This window comes from Callionymus lyra, chromosome 8 (assembly GCF_982586985.1).
Source record: "Callionymus lyra chromosome 8, fCalLyr1.hap1.1, whole genome shotgun sequence".
In the NCBI taxonomy this organism is placed as follows: domain Eukaryota; kingdom Metazoa; phylum Chordata; class Actinopteri; order Syngnathiformes; family Callionymidae; genus Callionymus; species Callionymus lyra.
In genome coordinates this window covers 22216369-22237606 of record NC_141825.1, presented here as the reverse complement: position 1 = coordinate 22237606, position 21238 = coordinate 22216369, and the positions used below count along the sequence as shown (strand labels likewise).

Genomic DNA, 21238 nt, shown 5'->3' with positions numbered 1-21238 from the left:
TAGATAGATAGATAGATAGATGGATATAACTTTATTGATTTAAGTGCACTCCATCTGCTTCTGTAAACTGTACCAAACACAGAAGCATTTTAAATAGCGTCTTGTTGATGTGTTCAGATGGGAATCCATTACAGGCGGGAAAAATAATTATCACTAAAAAAAGAAACGATAATTATGGTGTGTTTAAACTCAAACATTACATGTAGAGAAGTATCAGTAACACATTGTTTTCCACAACTGTGCTTCTACAAACAAAAAAACCTTTTTTTAGTATATATAGTATTTCCTATCAGATATACGAAAACCTTTTAGATCAAAACCAAGACGATGTGATTGAAATAGTGGAAACTCGACCGTCTGAGGAGTCAAGGAGCAGAAACGTCAAGCATCACCGAATCTCACACTCCGCTGAGTGAGATAAAAGTTTCTGAGGCCATTTTTCAGGAGAATGTGGTGTACCTGGACAATGTCTCTCTCGGCGTACCGTCCTTGAGATGAGATCCTCTCCTCGTCTCCGTCCAGCTCAATCATTTCTGCGGAGAATGAGCACAACGTCACGCTTGTTCGTCTAAAATATCACGTATGTGCGCGGCTGATCTTCTGTGGCTTTTATCTCATATAGTGTGCATCATAAATTAGGTTTTTATTCCTGCTGAACATAAAGGAAGATGATTACTATGAAGGATGATGAATGAAATAAGTATACATAAATCAATAAATAAATGTATAAATACATAACTAAATGTATAAATAAAAAAATAAATGTTTAATTAAATATCAAAATTTGATTTATTTTGACATTTATTGAGACATTTATTCATTTATACATTTAGTTATGTATTTATACATTTATTTATTTATACATTTGACTTTTATTTTTTTTGACATTTATTCAGACATTTATTTATGTAAACATTTAGTTACATATTTATACATTTATTTATTTATACATTTGACTTTTATCTATTTTGACATTTATTCAGGCATTTATTTATTCATACATTTAGTTATGTATTTATATATTTATACATTTCGACTTTTATAATTATTTTGACTTTTTTTTTTAAAATATATTTCTGTATTTCAACATGTATTTATTCATGTATTTATACATTTTGTATGTAAGGGAATAATAGTTTTTTGTAAAGCACTTTTCTAGACCAGGGTCACAAAGCGCTTGAACAATTAAAAGTAACATACATTTGATTATACCAACAAATTTAAAACTCTAAAAGGCCAAGACATAAGACAAATACAGGAGTTCCAGAAAATAGGAAAAAGCCTGAGAAAAAAAAAAGGTCTTGAAGGAGTCAGTAGATCATCAAACACAGAAGATCGTTCCAAAGCTTAGGAGCAACAGTCTGGAAGGATTTCTCTCCTCTGGTTCTGAACCGTGTTCAGGAACCATCAGTAGATTCTGATCCACAGACCTCAGAGCCCGAGCTGGGGTGTAAGGCTGGATTAGATCACTGATGTTAGGTCTGACCAAGAATAGATCTAAAAGTAAGAATCAATATTTTAAAATGTATCCTGAAAAAAACTGGCAGCCAGTGAAGAGTTTTAAGGACCGGAGAAATGTGAGTTCTTCTACTAGAGCAGCTCGGACTTCTCACTGCAGAGTGTTGTATTAACTTCAAACATGAAAAAAACTGTAACAAACAATAGTCCAAAGGAGAACAAACGCATTGATTACAAGCTCCAGATCAGGATGTGACACAACTTACCTAAGTGAACAGTTTTTTGATATTTTTTTTATTTTTTATTTTTTTTACAGTTTTTCTCCATTTTATTTACATGGTTCTTTAACAAAAATAAAATCAGAAGTGATTTCTTTATTATTTTTTATTTTTTTATTCAGACATTTATCTATTTTGCCATTTAGTTGTGTATTTATACATTTATTTATTAATGTTTACTTATGTCATTTATCGTCCTTCATAGATAACCAGGATAACAAAGTATTTCTGACAACTATGAATTTTCCCATCTACTAAAGTTAAGATTGAGGGGAGCGAGGCTAAATCAAGTGGATGAATGAGCGGCTAAGAAAGGAGGTGATGCACAAAGAAGTGTGTGGGAGGTGAGATAGAGAGCGCAGGGATTAGTACATGCAAATAACTGATCTTATCCGTGCTTACCATTGAACTCTGCTGGTCCCACTCCAACTATGATTATTGACATGGGCAGAGAAGCCGCCTGTGGAGACAGGATGAAGGAACCAGTGTCAGGAGGAGGAAGGTTTCTGCTTATTTGTTATCTGAAAGGCTGCAGGTTGTTAGGGGAAGAAAACCTACTGCTAATTACTATCTGTGTGCTAACAGAGCCCACATAGGAGGCAATATGGTGGGCTAGGAAGTGTTGCTCAGACACAAGATTCATTCACTCCTATTTGTCCTTCGCTGCTGCTCATAAAGCTTTTTTCTTTTTTTTTTCAGTCTGTTCCGGGCCGCAGTTTTCTAATTTCATGCGCCTGTAAGTTTGTCTAAATCTGCCAAAGTTGAAATAAAATGACTCTCATTTACATTTCCACCAGCCAAAGAGTGGCAGCTGAACTTCCACTCGGTGCACAATATTTCTAATTAAACCTACGCGAGCACGTTGGATGATGAGGTATCAGTTTGGTCTTTTTATAATGTCTACCGTTATTAGTCTTATATTGCCTGGGTTCCCTCACAGGAACTTAAATGATCGCTCCTCACTTTTATTCAACAGATATGTGAGTGTTTGAGGGAGCAATTCCATCCAAAGTTATTGGACACTGAGCTGTAAAGAAAGTCCAATTTCAGGAGGGAAATCTAGGACCCTCCAAAGTTTTTTGTTTGAATAATCCTTCAGTTGATTTGTCAAGCAATTTAGACATTAGAAGAGTCCTTCACTCACAAGGGTTGCTCTGATAAGATGCAAAGGCTTTCTTTCGTAGAGAAGCCTGGCCAAGACAGCAAACCCTGATTATTTATTAACATTATACAGAAAACCGGAGATTTTTATTTAAAAATATATAAAAAATCAAAGTCCATCATTTAGTTTAAAACATTCTATTGTCCCTTTAACATGCTGGCATAGACTTAAAAGGGTGCTAGCTTCATTTTTCGTCTAATAACGTCAGATTCCGAAAAATGACGCAAAAGCTGTGAAGAGCTAAAAGAAGGCCAAAGCGTTGCAGGATTTGTGACTTTTAAAAGGCTGTAACTTGCTTAATATTTGAGCTACAGGGCTATATTTTAGTTTAAAAAGCGCCACCTAGTGATTGGCCTTTGATACGTTTTTGTTGCTTGCTTTAAATATCCAGAAAGGAAAGCAATATATTGATTAAATTAATGACATTTACGTTGAAAAAGTTAAACAATTATTTTATTATCATTTTAATTAATAATACATTGGGAACCCACAAAACGCAAACTTAAAAATTGTATACTAGGTAAAACTAGAATATTAAACCCAAACTAATTTGGTAATTCTACAAGGGATCACAAAGAACCTGAACACACCACTGGGTATGTTTATGCTGCTGCAGGGGAGCAGAGAGGAAGAGGAATTGTTCATCATTGTCCTGACAAAAAAAAAACCAAAAAATACATGTGCACTTTCCAAAGTTGTGTCTAACGCTACACATGGTCTGTGCTCTACTTGCTTAGGCAGCTGCAGTGAACTGAAATCCACTCTGTTGCCGTGACACAATCAATTCGGTGGAAAATGTGCCTCAGTGAATCATCACATGCAGAAATTGAGTTTAGAAAAGTCATAATAGAAATCCTGAAACTGGATTATTCCGGTTTAACCACCACAAAAAAGAGATCATCCTAGTTTTGTTAACATTTAAAACAAAACTTGTTGCAATAAGCTGACATCCAACATGATCAAACTTCGGACATTTTGTTTTGAGTCTTCATGTATGCAAAAGAAAAGTGGCTGAGCTGTGAGCCCTGGGGCACACCACAGGAACTAGTCTACATGGGGGTGCCCTCTATGATTTCCATATACAGTAGAAACATTAAGTGTGTGAGATCCAAGAGAAAAGAGGTGCGACTGTACATTGACAATGGACTCCTTGGTCTGAGCCATATCTGTGATGACACCGTCTGAGATGATGAGCAGGATGAAATACTGGGATCCGTCCGTCACTGCTGACGCATACCTGTCGATGACAGAGAAATACTCTTTGAATAAATCAAGAAAAGCTTTTATCCAGAGATAAATGAGCCTAAAAGGATGCTTTCTTATTCCAAAATTGAACTTTCGACTGGATGTTAATGAAGGATAAGTGACTTGATTTCACAAACACAGCTTTCCTGAGGTGCTCAACAAAGCAGTTTTTCACAGGCTCGGTGGGCGGACGACTCCTGGCATCGGAATAAAGGAAAAGTGCTGGTTACGAACCATCTGAGACTCACCAGACAAGCATGTCAGGTTGGAGTTGGAAGATGTATATTATGAAAGTGTTTTAGGTGGAAGGAAATAAAGATGAAGATAAAAAAGGATCCAATAGTTGATCATCTATCTGAGATTACGAGTAAAAAATAGCAAATTGTTGTTTTTTACATACTGTATGTTCTTCTATTTAGGAAGCATATAAAGGGTCTTGAATATTCTACACATCAAGCGACATTTCATTAAATATACTTTAAAATGTGTTTAAAATATGTAGTTTTGTACATTCAAAATAAAACAAATGCAAATAAAGTCAATGAGAAAACGAAACAAAACACTGTTGTTTGAAAAAGGACGTAAAAATGCTTTTTTTCATTTCCTACAACTTTGTAATTATCCTTCATTTTGTAGAGAGTTGCCACATATTATTTCAGATATCCATAAAATACATGAAATATAAGCACTCATTGCAATATATAACATGTATCCTGTCTTCTATTCTCTATATTATAAAGAGAAATATATTAAAAAGTTTCTCATTATACGATGACAAAAAACATGTCAGGTTAGAAATCTGACTTACAATTTACTTAAACAAATGATAAAATCCGATCTGGTTTAAAGACACATTTTACTTGTATACAAGTGAGAAAGAAGAAGAAAACAGAGTTTACATGTCTTCTTGAACCCTTTCTGAAGCACAAAGCTGTCAGTACACTATTATCGCAGTTTCACGAGCCATTACGTTAAAAAACTATTATCATTATTCACATACATGGCTTAACTGAAATATAGCTATCAACATCATTCTTATACTAGATGTATTATTTATAAATATTATTTTGTACCTTTGTAGAAAAAATTGTATTTGGAGTTTGTTTTATTTCCGTCTCCAGACTGATCCAGTCAATAAATTGCTCGATACGGACATGCTTTTCAAATATTTTAGAAGATTCTTGAAGAAAGAGGTATCACATCGACCAGAGTATCAAGGACAGAACGAGCTTTAAAAAAAATATATTTGACATTCCAGGATTTCTTTGTTGTTTTATAGCAAAATAACAAAAAAAAACTCCAGAACATAACACACAAGTAATTTTAAGTTATGTTATGATGTAATGATAGTATTACGTTTCAGTTGTATACTTCTGCTTAGGGCTGGGTATTGATCGGAATTTTCTTTAAACTGGTACCAATACATTTACGTTGACACCGGTTCCTAAAAGATACTTCTTTTAAATTTTGCAAGATCAATTCTGATACCCCTCTCTATTTATTACTTTATTTACTATTTACTTGTATGGCTTCTTAGCGCTCTTGCTCATGCGCCCTGATCTACAAAAAAGAACTTTATGACAAAAAGATGTACATCAAAAGTACAGTGAAAATTCTAAAAAGTACTTTTAATATTTCAAGTGTATGATTAAAAAGAAAATATATCTGAAATGAGTTATTGGCAGAGGTATGTACTAGCAGGGTGCTTTTGTAGTTTTTATTGACAAGAAATTGATACATTAAAATGATATTAACAAAAAGTTTCCTTTTCAGCTTCTTTTACAAAAAAAAGTGGACGCAAGAGAAGAGTTAAGATGTTTGTGAATCTAGTCACAGGACGCCTCCTGTTTCTTTCTCTCACGACGGGCTGACCAAGAAGAAAGTCTTGCTAAAGAAGTATCTTGCAGTAACACTTAACATGGGGTAACAAGCTTATTCTGTATAGTATTGTGGAGCAGAAGTTTAAATTAAGACAAAGAAAAGATGAATAAGAAAAGGAAAGGGGAAAAAAGCTTTTAGGAACCCTTAAAAAAAATTTTTTTTTTTCTTTTTTCATTCCCAGTAGTTATAAGTACTTATTTCCCATTAGATTCAACCACAGGTGGGAAAATTCTGGGGATATTAATGAGGTTTTTTAGCTCCTCATCAGCCCACCGGAGGCCTGGCATATGATTTATTTAATTTGCAGTTCAGGAGAGTCACAGTGCCCACGGGTTCCTTTGTGCTGCTGCTGTGATTACAGGAGTCCTACCTGGCCACGTGGTTAATAACAGGGGAGAAGTGGGTCGGGCCGTAGAGGCGAACCGACTTGAGGCTCTGGTAGTACGCCTCCATCACACCCTCGATGCCGCTGCAGTACGGGTTCTGAGGATTGCCGTTCTGTCAGAAAGAGAAAAAAAATGTATGATTTCAGCAGCAAATAAATCACCACAGACATGACACGGTAACTCACATATAAATGAAAACGTTGAGTCAGGGATTGAACCCAGGGGGTTTGGTCCGGAGCCCTCTACTCGAGCTAAAAGCCTCATGGCCTGATGATGGACAGGAGGTAAACTGCCATTTGCAAATTAACACTTGTGTTAGCTCAGGGTCAAAGTGACCCAAAGGCACGCATATGTATTTCTGGAAGCCACTGAGGTGGTTCAACCTGAACACAAGGCTTATTGGATTTAAATGTTTTTTTTTATGTCATGTCTGAGGCTCTGCATTATAATAACAAATATATATTAATTCATTCTTCAATGTTATGTTTACAATATCATATTCACAAGGTTAAGTGTTTTATTTTCTTCTATTAAACAGTTTTAAATATTCAAAATAAACATTTTTAAAAGTCGATTTGTTGACAAAGGTTTGTTATTTGTCATCACAGTAATATTTCCTGACTTAATAAAAATGATTATTGAAGCTTCATGAAACACGATCCAAATGATTGAAACCAAATGAAAAAAAAAAAGTGTTTTTCTTTTATTCACAACATTTATTAGTAAAATATTTTTGGGCAATCATGGTCATTTTTGTATTTGACTTTAAAACCATACCGTATTTATACTGCCCCATATTTTACATTTTTTTTAATGTTTATTAGATCTGAGCTTCATCCTATCGGAACCCTGTGTATTTCATGCTAACTAGCTAGCTTCAAGCTACTTGGTAACACAGCATCATCACAGGTGGTGTGTTTAGGGTCAATTTTGTTTATCAAATCTGGAGATTTGAATGTATTATGTTCAGGGTTAATGGTTAAAAAATACATTTTATTTCATATTAAATAATAGTAAATAACATCCTTCACTTCCATTTAATTTTCGGAGGCCCTCTTTAAAAACACTTTAAAAACTAGTACACAAGTCTCTCCTCTATTAACTCTGTTTTGAAGTACTCCATTTAAAAGATAGATCCGCACTACTTTTATACATATTTATATATATATATATATATATATTTTTTTTCTAAAAATGTCAGTCATTGCATTCTTCTCTTTATTTTTATTTGCATCGGTTGCTAAGCAACGGCATTTCGTTGCCAGGTTTCACTGTTTTTTGTGCAATGACTCAAAGTCTATAATCTATTGAAACTTCGCACAGTTTATAAATTGAAATAAATGAGGGTAGAATATATACATTTGAAAAATGATTCTTAAGATCAAATTCTTTTCCTTTAAAATCAGTGTCGTTATTATTTGAAGTTTTAATAATTGTTGACGTCTATGTTGATTATCTAAGATTAAAAACCAACATCTTAATAAGGCACAATAGGAACTAGAACATTTATCTCCTTTTGGTTATTGAGCCAACAATCCAGTGTTATATCACAATAAGCATAATGAGAATAATTGTGTTCGGTCTGGAAATATCACGTTAATAGTTATTGCTATTGTTTTAGTAATTTTAAGTGTAAATCACGACCAGAAAGAGGTGGAATAGAGTCGCTACGGTTGGTAAACCCAGCAGATAAACAACACTGGAATTTGATGAAGAAGAATATCTTCATACGTCTTTGTTGAGCTGATGTTTGAAAAAAAAAAGGAATAAGAAAGAAAGCCATGCTCCACTGAGTGAAAGAGATTATCCTTCTATCAAAGTTTACTGCGGCTGAGAAATAAGACTTCTTGACGCTGCGCTCCAGTTTGTTCCATCTCAAAACTCCAGGGTGGAGTTCAGGAAAGCAAAAGATTTATTATTAAAGCGGCCCATATGTTTGAGTTTTTTTTAATGATCTCAGTGAGGACTCATCCTGGAAAAACTCTTTTTTGGTTCAACTACACACATGAACATCTTAATGTGGCTCCTGGTATGTTCACACCAGGCAGATTTAAATATATTTATATATATATATACGAGGTTGGTGATTTGTAAGATTAAAATTAAAGTCATTTACTACTCAACCTGATGTGGATCAAGGGTTGGGATTATTTTCAGAGTCATCTCTCTCTTTTAAGAGTTCTAGACAGAAATGTATGAAGGTTCTGAACCGCTTTGCTTTGTCCAAAAAGATGCACTTAAAACATCCAAACACCTCCATACTGCTGGCCTGTATCGTCCATTTCGTATTGAAGCCTCAACTTCAGAAATTGCTCCGAAGAAAAATGGAACAAGTCTATGTTTTAAGGTTGTTTGTAGCAGAAGCTAAAAGGCTAACATGCTACGCAGACTAGAAACATTTTGTGAAAATAACCCCAATCTTTACTCGAACTAAGTGAATTTGAATATTAGGTGAACTATCCCTTTAAATGAGTTATTCAGGAAAAAAGCCATCATCATTTTTTTTTGTTTTGAATGTCACGTCACAGAGCTTGTGCTGGTTATTTCTGCAAGTCTGACCAGGAATACAGTGGTTCTTATCGGCCATTTTGAGGTTCACCTTCCGTTTTTTCTTCACTGCATATTTAAATATGTTGTGGCAAATGACCATGAATAGATCTGAAAGTAAGAACCAGAAATTTAAAATTGATCTTGAAAGAAACTAGAAGCAAGTGAAGAGTTTTAAGGATCGGGGAAATGTGAGTTCTTCTACTAGAGCGGCTCAGAATTTTCGCTGCAGAGTTTTGCTTTAAATGCGAGACGGCATCTTCTTGTTTAGACACGAAAACAAACTGTTACAATATTCTAAACGAGAAAACACAAACACATAGATTATAAGATCCAGATCGTGTTGTGACAACATCTGTGTAGAGATTTTTATCAGTTGAACAGTTTTCGGTAAAAGTGATTGGTCGGCTGGGCGGCAAAGTATTATTGGAGCTGTTAAAGGTTTTCAGGTTATCCTGATCCTCAACAAAACAACATGAACAAAGTCTTAAAAAAAACTCTCACCAAAGCGAACTCATGAGAGACGCGTCCATCGGGAGGAAGTTTTGCGCCGAAGCCGAGTGCAGGAAACATCTTGTCGCTGTCGTAGTCCTGGATGATCTCACCGACGGCCCTCAGCGCCATGGCGTAGTCGTTCAGCTGGTACGGACTCATGTAATGCAGCGAGGTGGGCTGGGAGGGGTTGCCTGGGACCCCGGAAAAACAACAAAAAACACACATCAGCATCAAACTGTAATTATGTGTGCTTCCCCCTGGGCTGTGAGTCATATTAAAATAAAAATGGAGTGGAGGTGGGCGGGAGGAGGTTACAATGCAAAGAGAGGTTTAGCTGCGCAAACACTTCCGTGAGGCAGAATTATCTCGCCAGCTCCCTCGGAGCCTCACTGAGAGTATGAAGGGCTGCACTTTTTCAAATTAGCTAGCGTCCTTCGATTATGGGCAGCTTTAATAAAGATTTTTTTCAAAACTGAAAGTCGAGAACCAATAACAATAACAAAGTATCCAGAGGTTTGTATCATTTGGAAGTTGTGGAAGAACGACTTTCATATACTGAGGGGAATGCAAATTATTTTTTAATAATAATGAAATAAGGCCATAAACTATGTAGTAGACTGGTGAAGCTTCCGGAAGCAGTGTCATCTGTGTTCAGTAGATGGCGCAGACGGCTTTAACATGATGGGAAGTTTCATTGAGTTAGTTGCAGAAAGACAAAGATAATAGTGCAAAGAGTGACTTGGGAAATCAGGACAATGCTTCATGAAGCTTCATGAAACGTCAGTGGTTAGGACTTCCATCATAGGACACTAAATCCATGCAATGACAACAGGAAGGTTTATTTAGCTACTGCACTATTGGTGGACTTATAAAGTATCATGAAGCTTCGTGAAACAGTGCCATTATTTTCGGAAAATACAAAATGTCACTCTCTGCTATATCATCTATTATTTTGAACATCCATTTTAAACTAACGGTGCCATCTGAGCTCTAAAGCATCAGGAATGTTCATGCAGCGTAACTAGGGATGGACTGGTAAACCCTGAAGCTTCATGAAGCCTCATGAAGCAGTGTCAGTGTTTTCAGGGTCCACTCTCTGCTCTATAACAGTTGCCATGAACATTTATTCAATCGAAATCTCACTTTTAAACTTAAGGCGCCACCTACTGAGCTCTAAAAACAATTGGACACTGCTTCATGAAGCTTCATGAAACAATCAGTCCTTAAGCCTGCAAACAAAGGACACAATATATGCCTAATGTGAACAGAAAGGTTTATTAAGTTCACACAACATAACTAGAGATGGAATTATGTAACTGTATGAAGCTTCATGAACCAGTGTCATTATTTTCCGAGTCCATCAAATGTCACTTTCTGCTCTATAATCTATTGCTTTCAAAACATCTAAAAAAAATTGGACGCTGCTTCACGAAACCATCAGTGGTTAAGCCTTCCATCAAAGGACACTTAATACTTTTTTTTTTTTATTTCACGCCAACAGCGCCTCCTGCTTGGATAATAAGGAAACTGCTTAATGGAGCTTTATCACTAGTTATTACCAACCTGTGCTTATATATAATCTGATACATTAATATTTAGAATATAACTTGATACAGTTGAAGAACAGGAAATAAAAATAATCGGTTAAAATGAAGAGAGATACTTTCCCAAGCCATGTATTTTAAGATCTAAAAAAAAAGAAGATAAAAATAGTATTGCAAAGCGTTAAACCACCTGGTGTCCTACATTTCTTTGTTGTCACACATTTCCAAGAAGATTAATTAGAAATATCTCTTTTGTCTTATACTCAGACATTCTCTTGACGTAAATACCCAAAGTTGGAATACTGTGGTCTTAATAAAGACATGGGGGTTTAAAATAAGATCTGTTGTGTTGTCATCGTCCCACACAACGATTCAACTATCCGACGAAAAAGCTTTAGGACTCAAGTGATGAGAAATATTTATGTTGGCCGAGGCTCAATTGGAATATGCTCCCTCAAGATCTTATTAGAATAAAATATGAAAGAAAACTTGCATTGGTTTGAAAATCCTCACTGTTACTTCAATGACTTCCAGGCCAAGCAATATGAAAGTAATTTGTAATAATCATAAGACAGAATCTCAATCATGTTTTCATAACTGGGTTAGTGTTATTGCTGAATCTTCTGCCTCCAAAATGAAAGCATTAATCATTTATGAGCGTAAGAGTTTAGACCTTCCGAGGCTTATTATGTTGTGCACTAAACTATGCAAATAAATCATTAGAACTTGCATTTGTTTGTTCCTCTTATGGCGCATAAAATCAAGATCAGTAGAAAGTGTTTGTCGGCTACAAGCCGACGAGATGTTTATTACTTTTTTAGGAGAATCACCATGATTCTCATGCAGTAATACTATGAAGCCCTGCAGAGTAATACTACAAAACCTCATTAAGTTATACTACAAAGCCTCTTGGAGTAATACTTTGAAGCCTTGCGGATTAATACTATAAACCCTTGTGCAGTAATACTAAGGAGCCTCTTTAAATAATAATACAAAGGCTCTTGTAGTAACACTACAAAGCCCCACGTAGTAATACTATGAAGCCTTGTTAAGTAATACTACGAAGCCTCTTGTAATAATACTATGATACCTCATTAAGTAATACTATGAAGGCTCTTGGAGTAATACTTATAATGTTAACCCGTGTGCAGTAATACTAAGGAGCCTCGCGGAGTAATACTAAGGAGCATCTTTAAATCATAATACAAAGCCTGTTGTAGTAACACTACAAAGCCCTATGTAGTAATACTACGAAGCCTTGTTAAGTTTTACTACGAACCCTCTTGTAATAATACTATGCCTCATAGCCTCATGCAGTTTTACTATGAAGCCCAGAAGAGTAATTTTTATAAAAGTAATACTAAGAAGAGTAATACTATAAAGCCTCGCGGATTTATAACATAAACCCTTGTTCAGTAATACTAAAGAGCCTCGCGGAGTAGTACTAAGGAGCATCTTTAAATAATACTACTAAGCATCTTGCAGTAACACTCCAAAGCTCCACAGAGTAATACCATGAAGCCTCCTGGAGTAATACTATGAAGCCTCGTAGGTTAATATTACAAAGCCCTGCGGTATAATACTGTAAAGCCTGGTTAAGTAATACTATGAAGCCTCTTAGAGTAATATTATGAAGCCTCTTGGAGTAATGCTACAAAGCCTTGCAGAAAAATACTACGAAGCCTCTCAGAGTAATACTATTGAGTCTTCTTAAGTAATACTATAAAGACCATTGGAGTAATACAACGAAGTCTAGTGGAGTACAAAGAAACCTCGCGGAATAATACTACATAGCCTCATGGAGTGACACTACGATGACTCGCGGAGCGTCGTAGCTTACAAAAGTCATAAAACAATTTGAAATATTTTGGGACGACGTGTAATACATTAAATCAGTTCAAGGTCAGCAAGTACAGCCAGAATTACTAATTAAGGCACGCTGGAATAAAAGGTGCACTGTTTAATTTTGAGATAATTATATGATTTCAAGTGTGCCAGAGAACACGGTACTTACACACTCTCCAGCACACACTGGGCGCCACATGAGAGGACGGATAGGAAGATCAGAAATCAAAGTTAAAATGCATCTCTTTAGTTACAGTTTGGCAGAGAAAAGCCAAGAGGGAGTGTGTAACGAATGATGTGAAGAGCAACTTAAAGAGCTCTTGGGGAGTAAAGTGGGAACTTTCATCATTTAGATAGACTTCGGGGGCTTCACTGATAAAGTCGAGATTAAGACACTCACCGTTTGATGCCGTGAAATCGATCGCCACCGTGAAATTAATCTGGGTCCTGCAAGAGGAAATAAATCATGTAGCGGGTGTAACGTGGACTCATCAATCATGCTCCATTATGGCGCCGCGTGTTTCAAAGCGGGCAATTAAGCTGTGGGTTATCGGCAGCTGTCACTCTTAATATGAAAGCACGGAGATAATGATGGTTGAGAGATCCACTCCAGTCCACGACAAGTGAGTGAAATCAGGACGGCGACGATACAAAGCAGGACGTACCCGCCTCGGATGTAGTCCAGGAAAGAAAGCTCTGTGTCCACCAAGCAGGACAACAAGGTGACCTGTGGAACACAAAACACATTTTTTCATTTTATTTTAACGGACATATTGTGTGTTATACTTTGTTGCCATTATAACCAATAATATCATTATTTAGAATGTTTAATAGTATCAATGTCATCAGAATACTGAATAGTTGAATTTCAAATATTGATACTTTTTTTGAATAAATAAAATAAATGTTTAGATAATAATTGTTATTATTATATTATATTATTATTGTTTCTATATGTTGAGTAAATTGAATAAAATATTTGAAGGGTTTTTTACTTTTCAAAATGTATGATTTTTTTTTAATTTTAAAGGCTATGAATTACAAATTAATAAAATCTTTAATACTTATTCTGAATCAATAGAATATATGATATTTTTTAATTTAAATGTGTTTTAAGCATTGAATTATTTTTTAAAATAACTAAATTCAAGAATCTATATATTGAAAGGTTAAATTATTTTTTATTGAATAATTTAATTAAATAATTTGTATAATTTCTTTTTTTTTATAATAATAATACTTTTTTTTCATGTTGGCACTAATATACACGTATGTATATTGAATTTTAAAGGCTTCTAATTAAAAAAAAAAAATTCAATTTAGAATATTCATTTTTCATTTATTGAAAAAACTATCTAAAACTTTACGTGTAAAAAAAAATATTATTCCACTTGAATTTTTTTAACAGTTTTCTATTCAATTATTTTAAAAACAACTAAAATCTTTCGATATAGAAATGATTTAATTCAATTATTTGAAAAAAAAATGAAATGCTTAACCCATGTGTTTTCTCAGGGTCAAGGTGATCAGAAGGTCTGAACACATATGTGTTTTCGGGTGAAGCAACACAAGGGATACCTCATACAAATTTGTTTTACGCCACCGGGTCACGTTTACCCTGAGATTATCCTGATTATTTGAAACTCCATTAGCTGTGGGTCAGTTTTTACTTTTTACTTTGTCTCTATCAGTCTTGGATGTGCCGCAATTTAAAAGTAATTACAATCTTTTGAATTTTAATTCAATTTTCAATTTCTTAAATACGTACCGATCCTGAGTTTTGATATTTCTTCTTCTTTTTTCCTTTTTTCTTCGGATTAAGCACCTGAAAGATAAACAAAGACAATAAGTTTGCAAGGCAAAAAAAGTTGGATTTCCATTAACAGTGTACCTATACATTCACATGTTATTCTGATGTAAGAAACATCCCTCTTGTCTACAAGATAAACTCTAGGATGAATTTTGAAACTAAAATTGTTGGACATTTCTGTCTCATCAGCTCATTATATCACAGGTGTGCAGCCTCATATCGCACCTGATCTACTTAGTGTTTTTGTTTGTAAAAAACATGTGTTAGCAGAAAAATAATGAGCAACTCAGTCACAGCGTGGACTCACAGACGAGTTTGTGATTTGCAGAGAAGAATAAATCGCTTTTCAAATCGTTGTGGTTTTCATTTAAGTTTTTTCAGAGCCTCTGCAGTTTATACACCAAAGTATTATGTACAGGAGAGCAATAACCTGGTTAGCCTAAACGCAATTGTTTGCTCTTTACTTCTAATTTATAGTGATGATGCTTCATGAAACAGTTTCATATTTTTAGGACTCTGAATAAAGACACCGCTTCATGAAGCTTCATCAACCCATAACTAGGATGTGCTAAGGAAGCTTCATTAAACAGTTTGTTTATTTTCTAAGCTCAGTAGGTGGTACTGTTGGCTGTAGTTTGGTAGTTTTCAAAGCTCAAACGCTTTTGCTGTTGCCCTAAAAAAGATGGGTGGTTTCACTAAAAGTGTTGCTTAACAAAATTGACGATATTTCATTGTCATTTTGTGGTCTCTGAAATAGGAGAGCGAAGCTTCATGAAGCTTCATCAGCCCACCAATACAACACAGTAGTTTTTAAAAGCTCAATAGTTGTTGCTGTTGGCTTAAAGAAGATGGGTGGTTTTACTAAAAGTGTTTCTTGGCGAAAACTGATAATTAGTCTTTGTCATCTAGTAGGCCTTGAAAAAGAAGGGCGATGCTTCATGAAGCTTCATCAGCCCATCACTACCATTATGTCTTTTAGTATGTTCATTGGGTAAGTATACATTATTGCATGCATTAGACAAACATGATAAAAAAAAAAACAATATTCATCTTTTAAAACTAGACTTAAATGTCAACATTTGCCATAATTACCGACCAAAATAGGATTAAAATGTTAAGACATAAAGCTACTGAACAAGATTCTAAAGTATTAACTTAAACAAAAATTAAAAAAGGTCACCATTGATACGTCTACTGCACAGCGATGCCAATTAAGTTTCTGAAAACACCCCAAGAGCATTGACACTGGGTTGTCTCTAAAGGTCACCATCAGGAGAGCTTTTTTAAATCTTCTCTCAAAATAAGATTTGAAGTGGTGTCATGCTTACTGCAGAGTAGTTCCCTGTCAAGTGAATTTTCCTCCCGGAATACCTAAACCGCCAACACGGCGGGAAGTTCTGCTGACATCAGCGGAAAAAGCCCTACTGCAGGTTTTCAGCTCTAAATGAAGCACGAGAAGAACCTGAGCTGGAGTATTTTTGAACCGTCACATGGAAGGTGTTGTTGTGGATATTCCAGGCCCCTAAGCTTCGAGATACCCTTCTACACATGTGTGAGTGAGTCACTTCTTTACAGGGATGGTTTTCTACACAGAATAAATTCTGTTCCCTTGTGTGTATCGGAACTCTAGAAACTCTCTGAGGAAGTAAAATGAAGGTCGATGTTAACCTTGTACAATCGTGAGAGCATTTACAATGCCATATGATCAGATCTCCAGCATAATAAAGCAAGGTGAAGTGCTCTAATGAGTCATGGCTTATGACTACACTTTTGCTGGTCACCTAGGAAACATAAAAGCTGTGGGAAAGAAAGAAGCAGTGATAAGATGAAGTCCAGTTCTACTCACATTGAAAATGGCCTCTTGTCTGGTTCTTCCAACCATTAAAAGGTCCCTATCATGCTTGTTTTAGGCCCTTTCAAAATAATATTTCATCTCAAAGCAGCACAAAAGTAAGTTTTATTGACTAAACTTATTCAAAATCTCTCACATTTCTTTCATCCTTACGTCTACTTTGTTGCGTTTGGTCAGATGTTAAGCTGTGGGGTGATCATGGGAAAGAGGCAGACATTTTTTAGGACATTACAAGTGGGGATGATGTGATGAAGCTTCGTGAAGCACCATATTATTTTTCCAGTAGGCATTAAAATATGACATTATATTTCAATGGTATGGCTCCTCAAAAGAATAGATTATATAGCAGAGAGCGAAATCTAGTGGACTCAGAAAATAAGATTGCTGTTTCATGAAGCTTCATTAACACATCTCTAATAAGAGGAGTTTAAAGATGATGTGTACTGGTCTGTTGATGCAAATAAGTGTCATTTGGACCAGATGAACCTCAAAACCTTTAGGAATAAATGTACAGTGGTGACATATAAAAGAGGCTTCATGAAGCAGTGATCATCTGATGGCACTGTTGGCTTTAAAATGGTGGGAGGTTTAATCAAAGTAGTTGCTGAAGTCCAAGAGCAATGCTTCATGAAGCTTCATCAGTATCAGTATATACTTTGAGGTCTCCAAGATGATCTTGTAGTGATGTGTTGAAGAAGAGCTCAGTAGGTGCCGCCTTTAGTTTAAAATGATAACAGTTTTTAATAGAATAGATGTTTATAGAGCATATATATAGAGATATGATAATAGAGCAGAGAGTGACATCTAGTGGACTCTGGAAGGAAGGGTGATGCTTCATGAAGCTTTATCAGCACATTACTGTTTGCGTTCCCACTGGTCCCCAGGATAGTTGTAATGAAACATGACAAAATGCTGTTGCAAGAATGTTGCAATCATGAAATGAAAGCAAGTGAAAATAAAGTGTATTACCTCGTATATGTGGAACTGTGACTGACTTCTGGACATTTCTCTGTAACTGGTGCTGAACTCGCCGATGAAGTCGTGACTACAGAAACAAAAAAATCACTATTAAATACATTTAAATAAACTGCTAGAATATGTGATCTGGAAAACCGTGGCTGTACGGGAAGTGCAAGAAGTCTGAGAAATGTATCAAGAAGATCTGGTGAAAAATAACCTCCCTCTGACCGGAGTTATCTGTCATCGGAGCGCTCAGGCAGACTTAATAGTTTGTGTGTATTTAAAGCAGAAGGCTGATTCTAGATGGACAGAAAACATTTTTCCTTCTCCTACTATCCACACAAACACAGGCGACACAAGGACAGCATTTCCGTGATACTCCCAAAGGCTCTAACCTAGTTGAAATATTTCTCAGGGTGAATAAGATTATTTTTTTGTGACACATAAAGGTGTATTTTTTCTCTCTCATGAGCCAGCAACTTGATGCAGTGTAATCTGTTTTGTGTCTCTTCTGTATTTTTTGCCAACAACTCCATTTTGAAAACATGTTCCCTTGTCCTTCCTTACTACAACCATATTGAGCTCTTCCTCTGATACACTATTTCTTTTTATATTTTGTCCATCCTTTCAACCATAGGAAAAAACAGAGTATATTTAACTATTTTAAACTCTTTTTTTGTGTCAAGACCTACTGTCTCCAAAACCTATTCAATCTTTATTCACCTTTAAGATGTAGAAGAAAATATATGGTTGTCAATTTTACACAAGCAAAATATAATTGGAAAACACAATAAGGTTTTTTAAGTGTCGGGATTCGACACAAACATAAGTGAGAATAAATGGGGATTTTATAGAAAAATAAGACAAGATAAATGTAATAAACATTGCAAAATGCTTTATTGAAACAAAATAGTCAGGAATCCCACATTAATATAAAAGAGTTTACACAGTAAGTCGGCTAACTTGCTAGTAAACATCTTCAAATAGTACTTAAATATCAACTTATATAAAAATCCAACTCTCCTGACTCACTCGCATGTTTCAAATATTGAAGTCTTCCTCTCTAAGAGCAGTAAGTCTCTCATCATGACCATGTTTTGAACTTATTACTTTATAAAGTTCTCCCCCGTCTGAAATCTCAGCAGTTACGATAGTGGAGTCCATTAAGAAGTAATAATAGCTTCACTGCTCCTCCAGCCAGCTGTTATTACGCCCTGCTTTGTTCATACAACGAGTTGTCCTTGGAGAATAAGACTTTCGGGATTGATGACACGCGGTGACAAACCTTGATGACCCTGAGAAACCTGGGTGTTGTATTTGAGACATGTCTCTAGTTCAACTCTGCAGAACTGACCAGAAACTGTTTCCTCTAACTGAGAAAAATCTCTAAACTTAGGAAAATGATGTCACAACATGATCTGGAGCTTGTAATCCATGGGTTTGTTTCTTCTCGTCTGGACTATTGTAACAGTTCATTTTTGTGTACTAAACAAGAAGGAGCTGTCTCGCCTGCAGTTTATTCAAAACTCTGTTTCCTGATTTTCTGGGACTCCTTTGTTTGTGTTATGTGTCTTGGCCTTTTAAGTATATATTTTAACTGTGGATTGTTTTTGATTGTTAAAGCGCTTTGTGACCCTGGTCTAGAAAGGCACTATACAAATAACCTTTACTATACTTACTTACTTACTTACTTACTTGATGTTTGAGAGCAGAGTGGGTGTAGTTATCGTGAACAAAACTTTAGAAAAACAAAGTATTTTCAGTGGGCGGGGCTTAAGATCATTTTCTAGGGTAAATATTTCCATGAAAAGAGATTTTTTTCATACAGAAACATACTGATGATACAATAGAGTCCAACATCACTTTAAGACACACTTAAATCAACACTTAAGTTGAACTCCAAGAATATAGTGAAACCTCACCCTCCGTCTCTGTCCCAGTCGTACACCTCCACCTTTATGCTCCTGCAGAGAGAAATATTGTTACCTCCTGCTTGTGTTAACGTGTGTGTTTATACCTTATACTCCTGATTTCGCTATTGTAATAGATTCATTTTTGGTCAATTTTATTACATTATCAATAATCATGTTTACTTGGAAAAAATCCATAATCTAAATCTAAATTCATAATTGTCTTATTAAGAGAATATAATCTTCTTCTTTGAAAATGAAGTGAGTAAATGTGTAGTTGTGCGACTGTGGTGTCATTTTTAACAAGTCAATATTTTACAAAATCACATTCAAGATGTGGGTCAACTAGAGACACACATAACAGAGCTACTCTGTTCTTAATCATTTTAATTATTTACATATTTTTAATAGTTTCTTCTAAATAATGTATCCAAAAATGTGTTGTCTCTATAAAACTAATATATCTTTGTTGTATGTCAGAAATATCTAACTTTTTTCATTTCTGGTATTCAAAAATATTACTGAATGATGTTGCAAATTGTATCATATTTGAGATCTTTTTCATTTAAATTTTTTTGCTGGTGCTTCCTTATGTTTATTCATTTTCATCTACAAAGAAATTTCCAAAATAATGTTGTTTTTTTTTGTTTTTTCTTTCCATTTTATTTGTATATTCTGTGTTTTTTTATACTGTAAGAAAGTGATGTGTCGATGAAACTTCATGAAACTTCTGCAGAGCCCACTAGAGTACACTATCTGTTCTATAATCCATTCTTTTAAACGGCTATAAACCTCACAACATTTTTAACCTGAGGGCGCCACCTACTGATGTTTAAAAACATGACACTGTTTCATGAAGCTTCATCGACACATTAGTACTGTTAGCTAGGATTTGGACCCCAATATGTGTCACTAAGATGCTGACCAGTTCTGACATGAACAGAAGTTGCCGAAAATCCAAGCAGATTTCAGTGCTTTATAATTATTTTTTGGTTTCATTTTCCCTAATGGAAATTACATTAAAATGTTTTAAAACCCGCAAAGCTTAGATATTACAGAGTCCAAACTTGTCCAACTCATGGCTCCACATGTTGGTAAAAATATAAGGGTTTTGGCCAACATGTTTGGCCGCCTGTCTGGTTGAGTTTGACACCTGTGACTTAAACAGACAATGTTTGAAATGCAATTTTACTTTTTTTTTAAATTTTGGAAACATAAAAAATAAATAAAGTTTTGACTACCTTTTAATTTTTTTTTATATTTTAAGCACTTTTTTTTGGCAAAAAAAACCCACTGAATTTGAAGACCGCTTTAAGCCATCATGCTTCCTGGTCCTGGAATCAATTCCAGAATATGCTAAAAATTTCCTGACCATCCAGGTGTTTTTAAATAGTCACAAGTTTGTTTTTTGCTGGATGCATCTTAACAACCCATTCTATGTAGCATTGTGTTGTTTGAACTGTCTTTACTGCCTTCTTGTTCAGGGCTGCCTTACAAAAGAGATGTCACTAAAAAATATATATAGTTATTTTATGCTTTATTTTTCAAGTGTTTCTTTTTGTGTATCAATTTAACTTCCGGCCACTAGATGGCAGGAGCTATTAAATCCTCTGCGGCAAAAGGAACAATGAAATCCTGCGATGACTGAGGACCAGAGGATACAATCGACTCCAGCAGATTTTAAAGCTGATGTTTGGACATATTCTTGTTTCAAAACAAATGAAAATTACGACTTCGTCAGGAGTCATGTGGTCTGTAAATTCTGCAACACCAGAGTCAAGTACTCGACAATACTACAAGCATATACATTTACCTACAGTATCTCAATATATCGTATCGTTGCGCCTGTATCGTGATATGTACAA

General features: G+C 35.2%; 1 protein-coding gene across 1 annotated transcript in view; it reads right to left on the bottom strand.

The window, feature by feature from the left end:
* The window catches only part of LOC148074016 (copine-8-like), a 79002-nt gene that overhangs the window by 4771 nt on the left and 52993 nt on the right, over positions 1-21238 (bottom strand). Inside the window, exons 10-19 of the mRNA XM_087797351.1 lie at positions 19386-19427; positions 17473-17548; positions 14610-14666; positions 13507-13568; positions 13242-13288; positions 9462-9643; positions 6395-6522; positions 4033-4135; positions 2139-2196; positions 460-533 (exon numbers count right to left, since the gene is read on the bottom strand). Of these exons, the coding sequence (XP_087653477.1) occupies positions 460-533; positions 2139-2196; positions 4033-4135; positions 6395-6522; positions 9462-9643; positions 13242-13288; positions 13507-13568; positions 14610-14666; positions 17473-17548; positions 19386-19427 (829 nt within the window). The remainder of the gene's footprint in view (positions 1-459; positions 534-2138; positions 2197-4032; positions 4136-6394; positions 6523-9461; positions 9644-13241; positions 13289-13506; positions 13569-14609; positions 14667-17472; positions 17549-19385; positions 19428-21238) is intronic.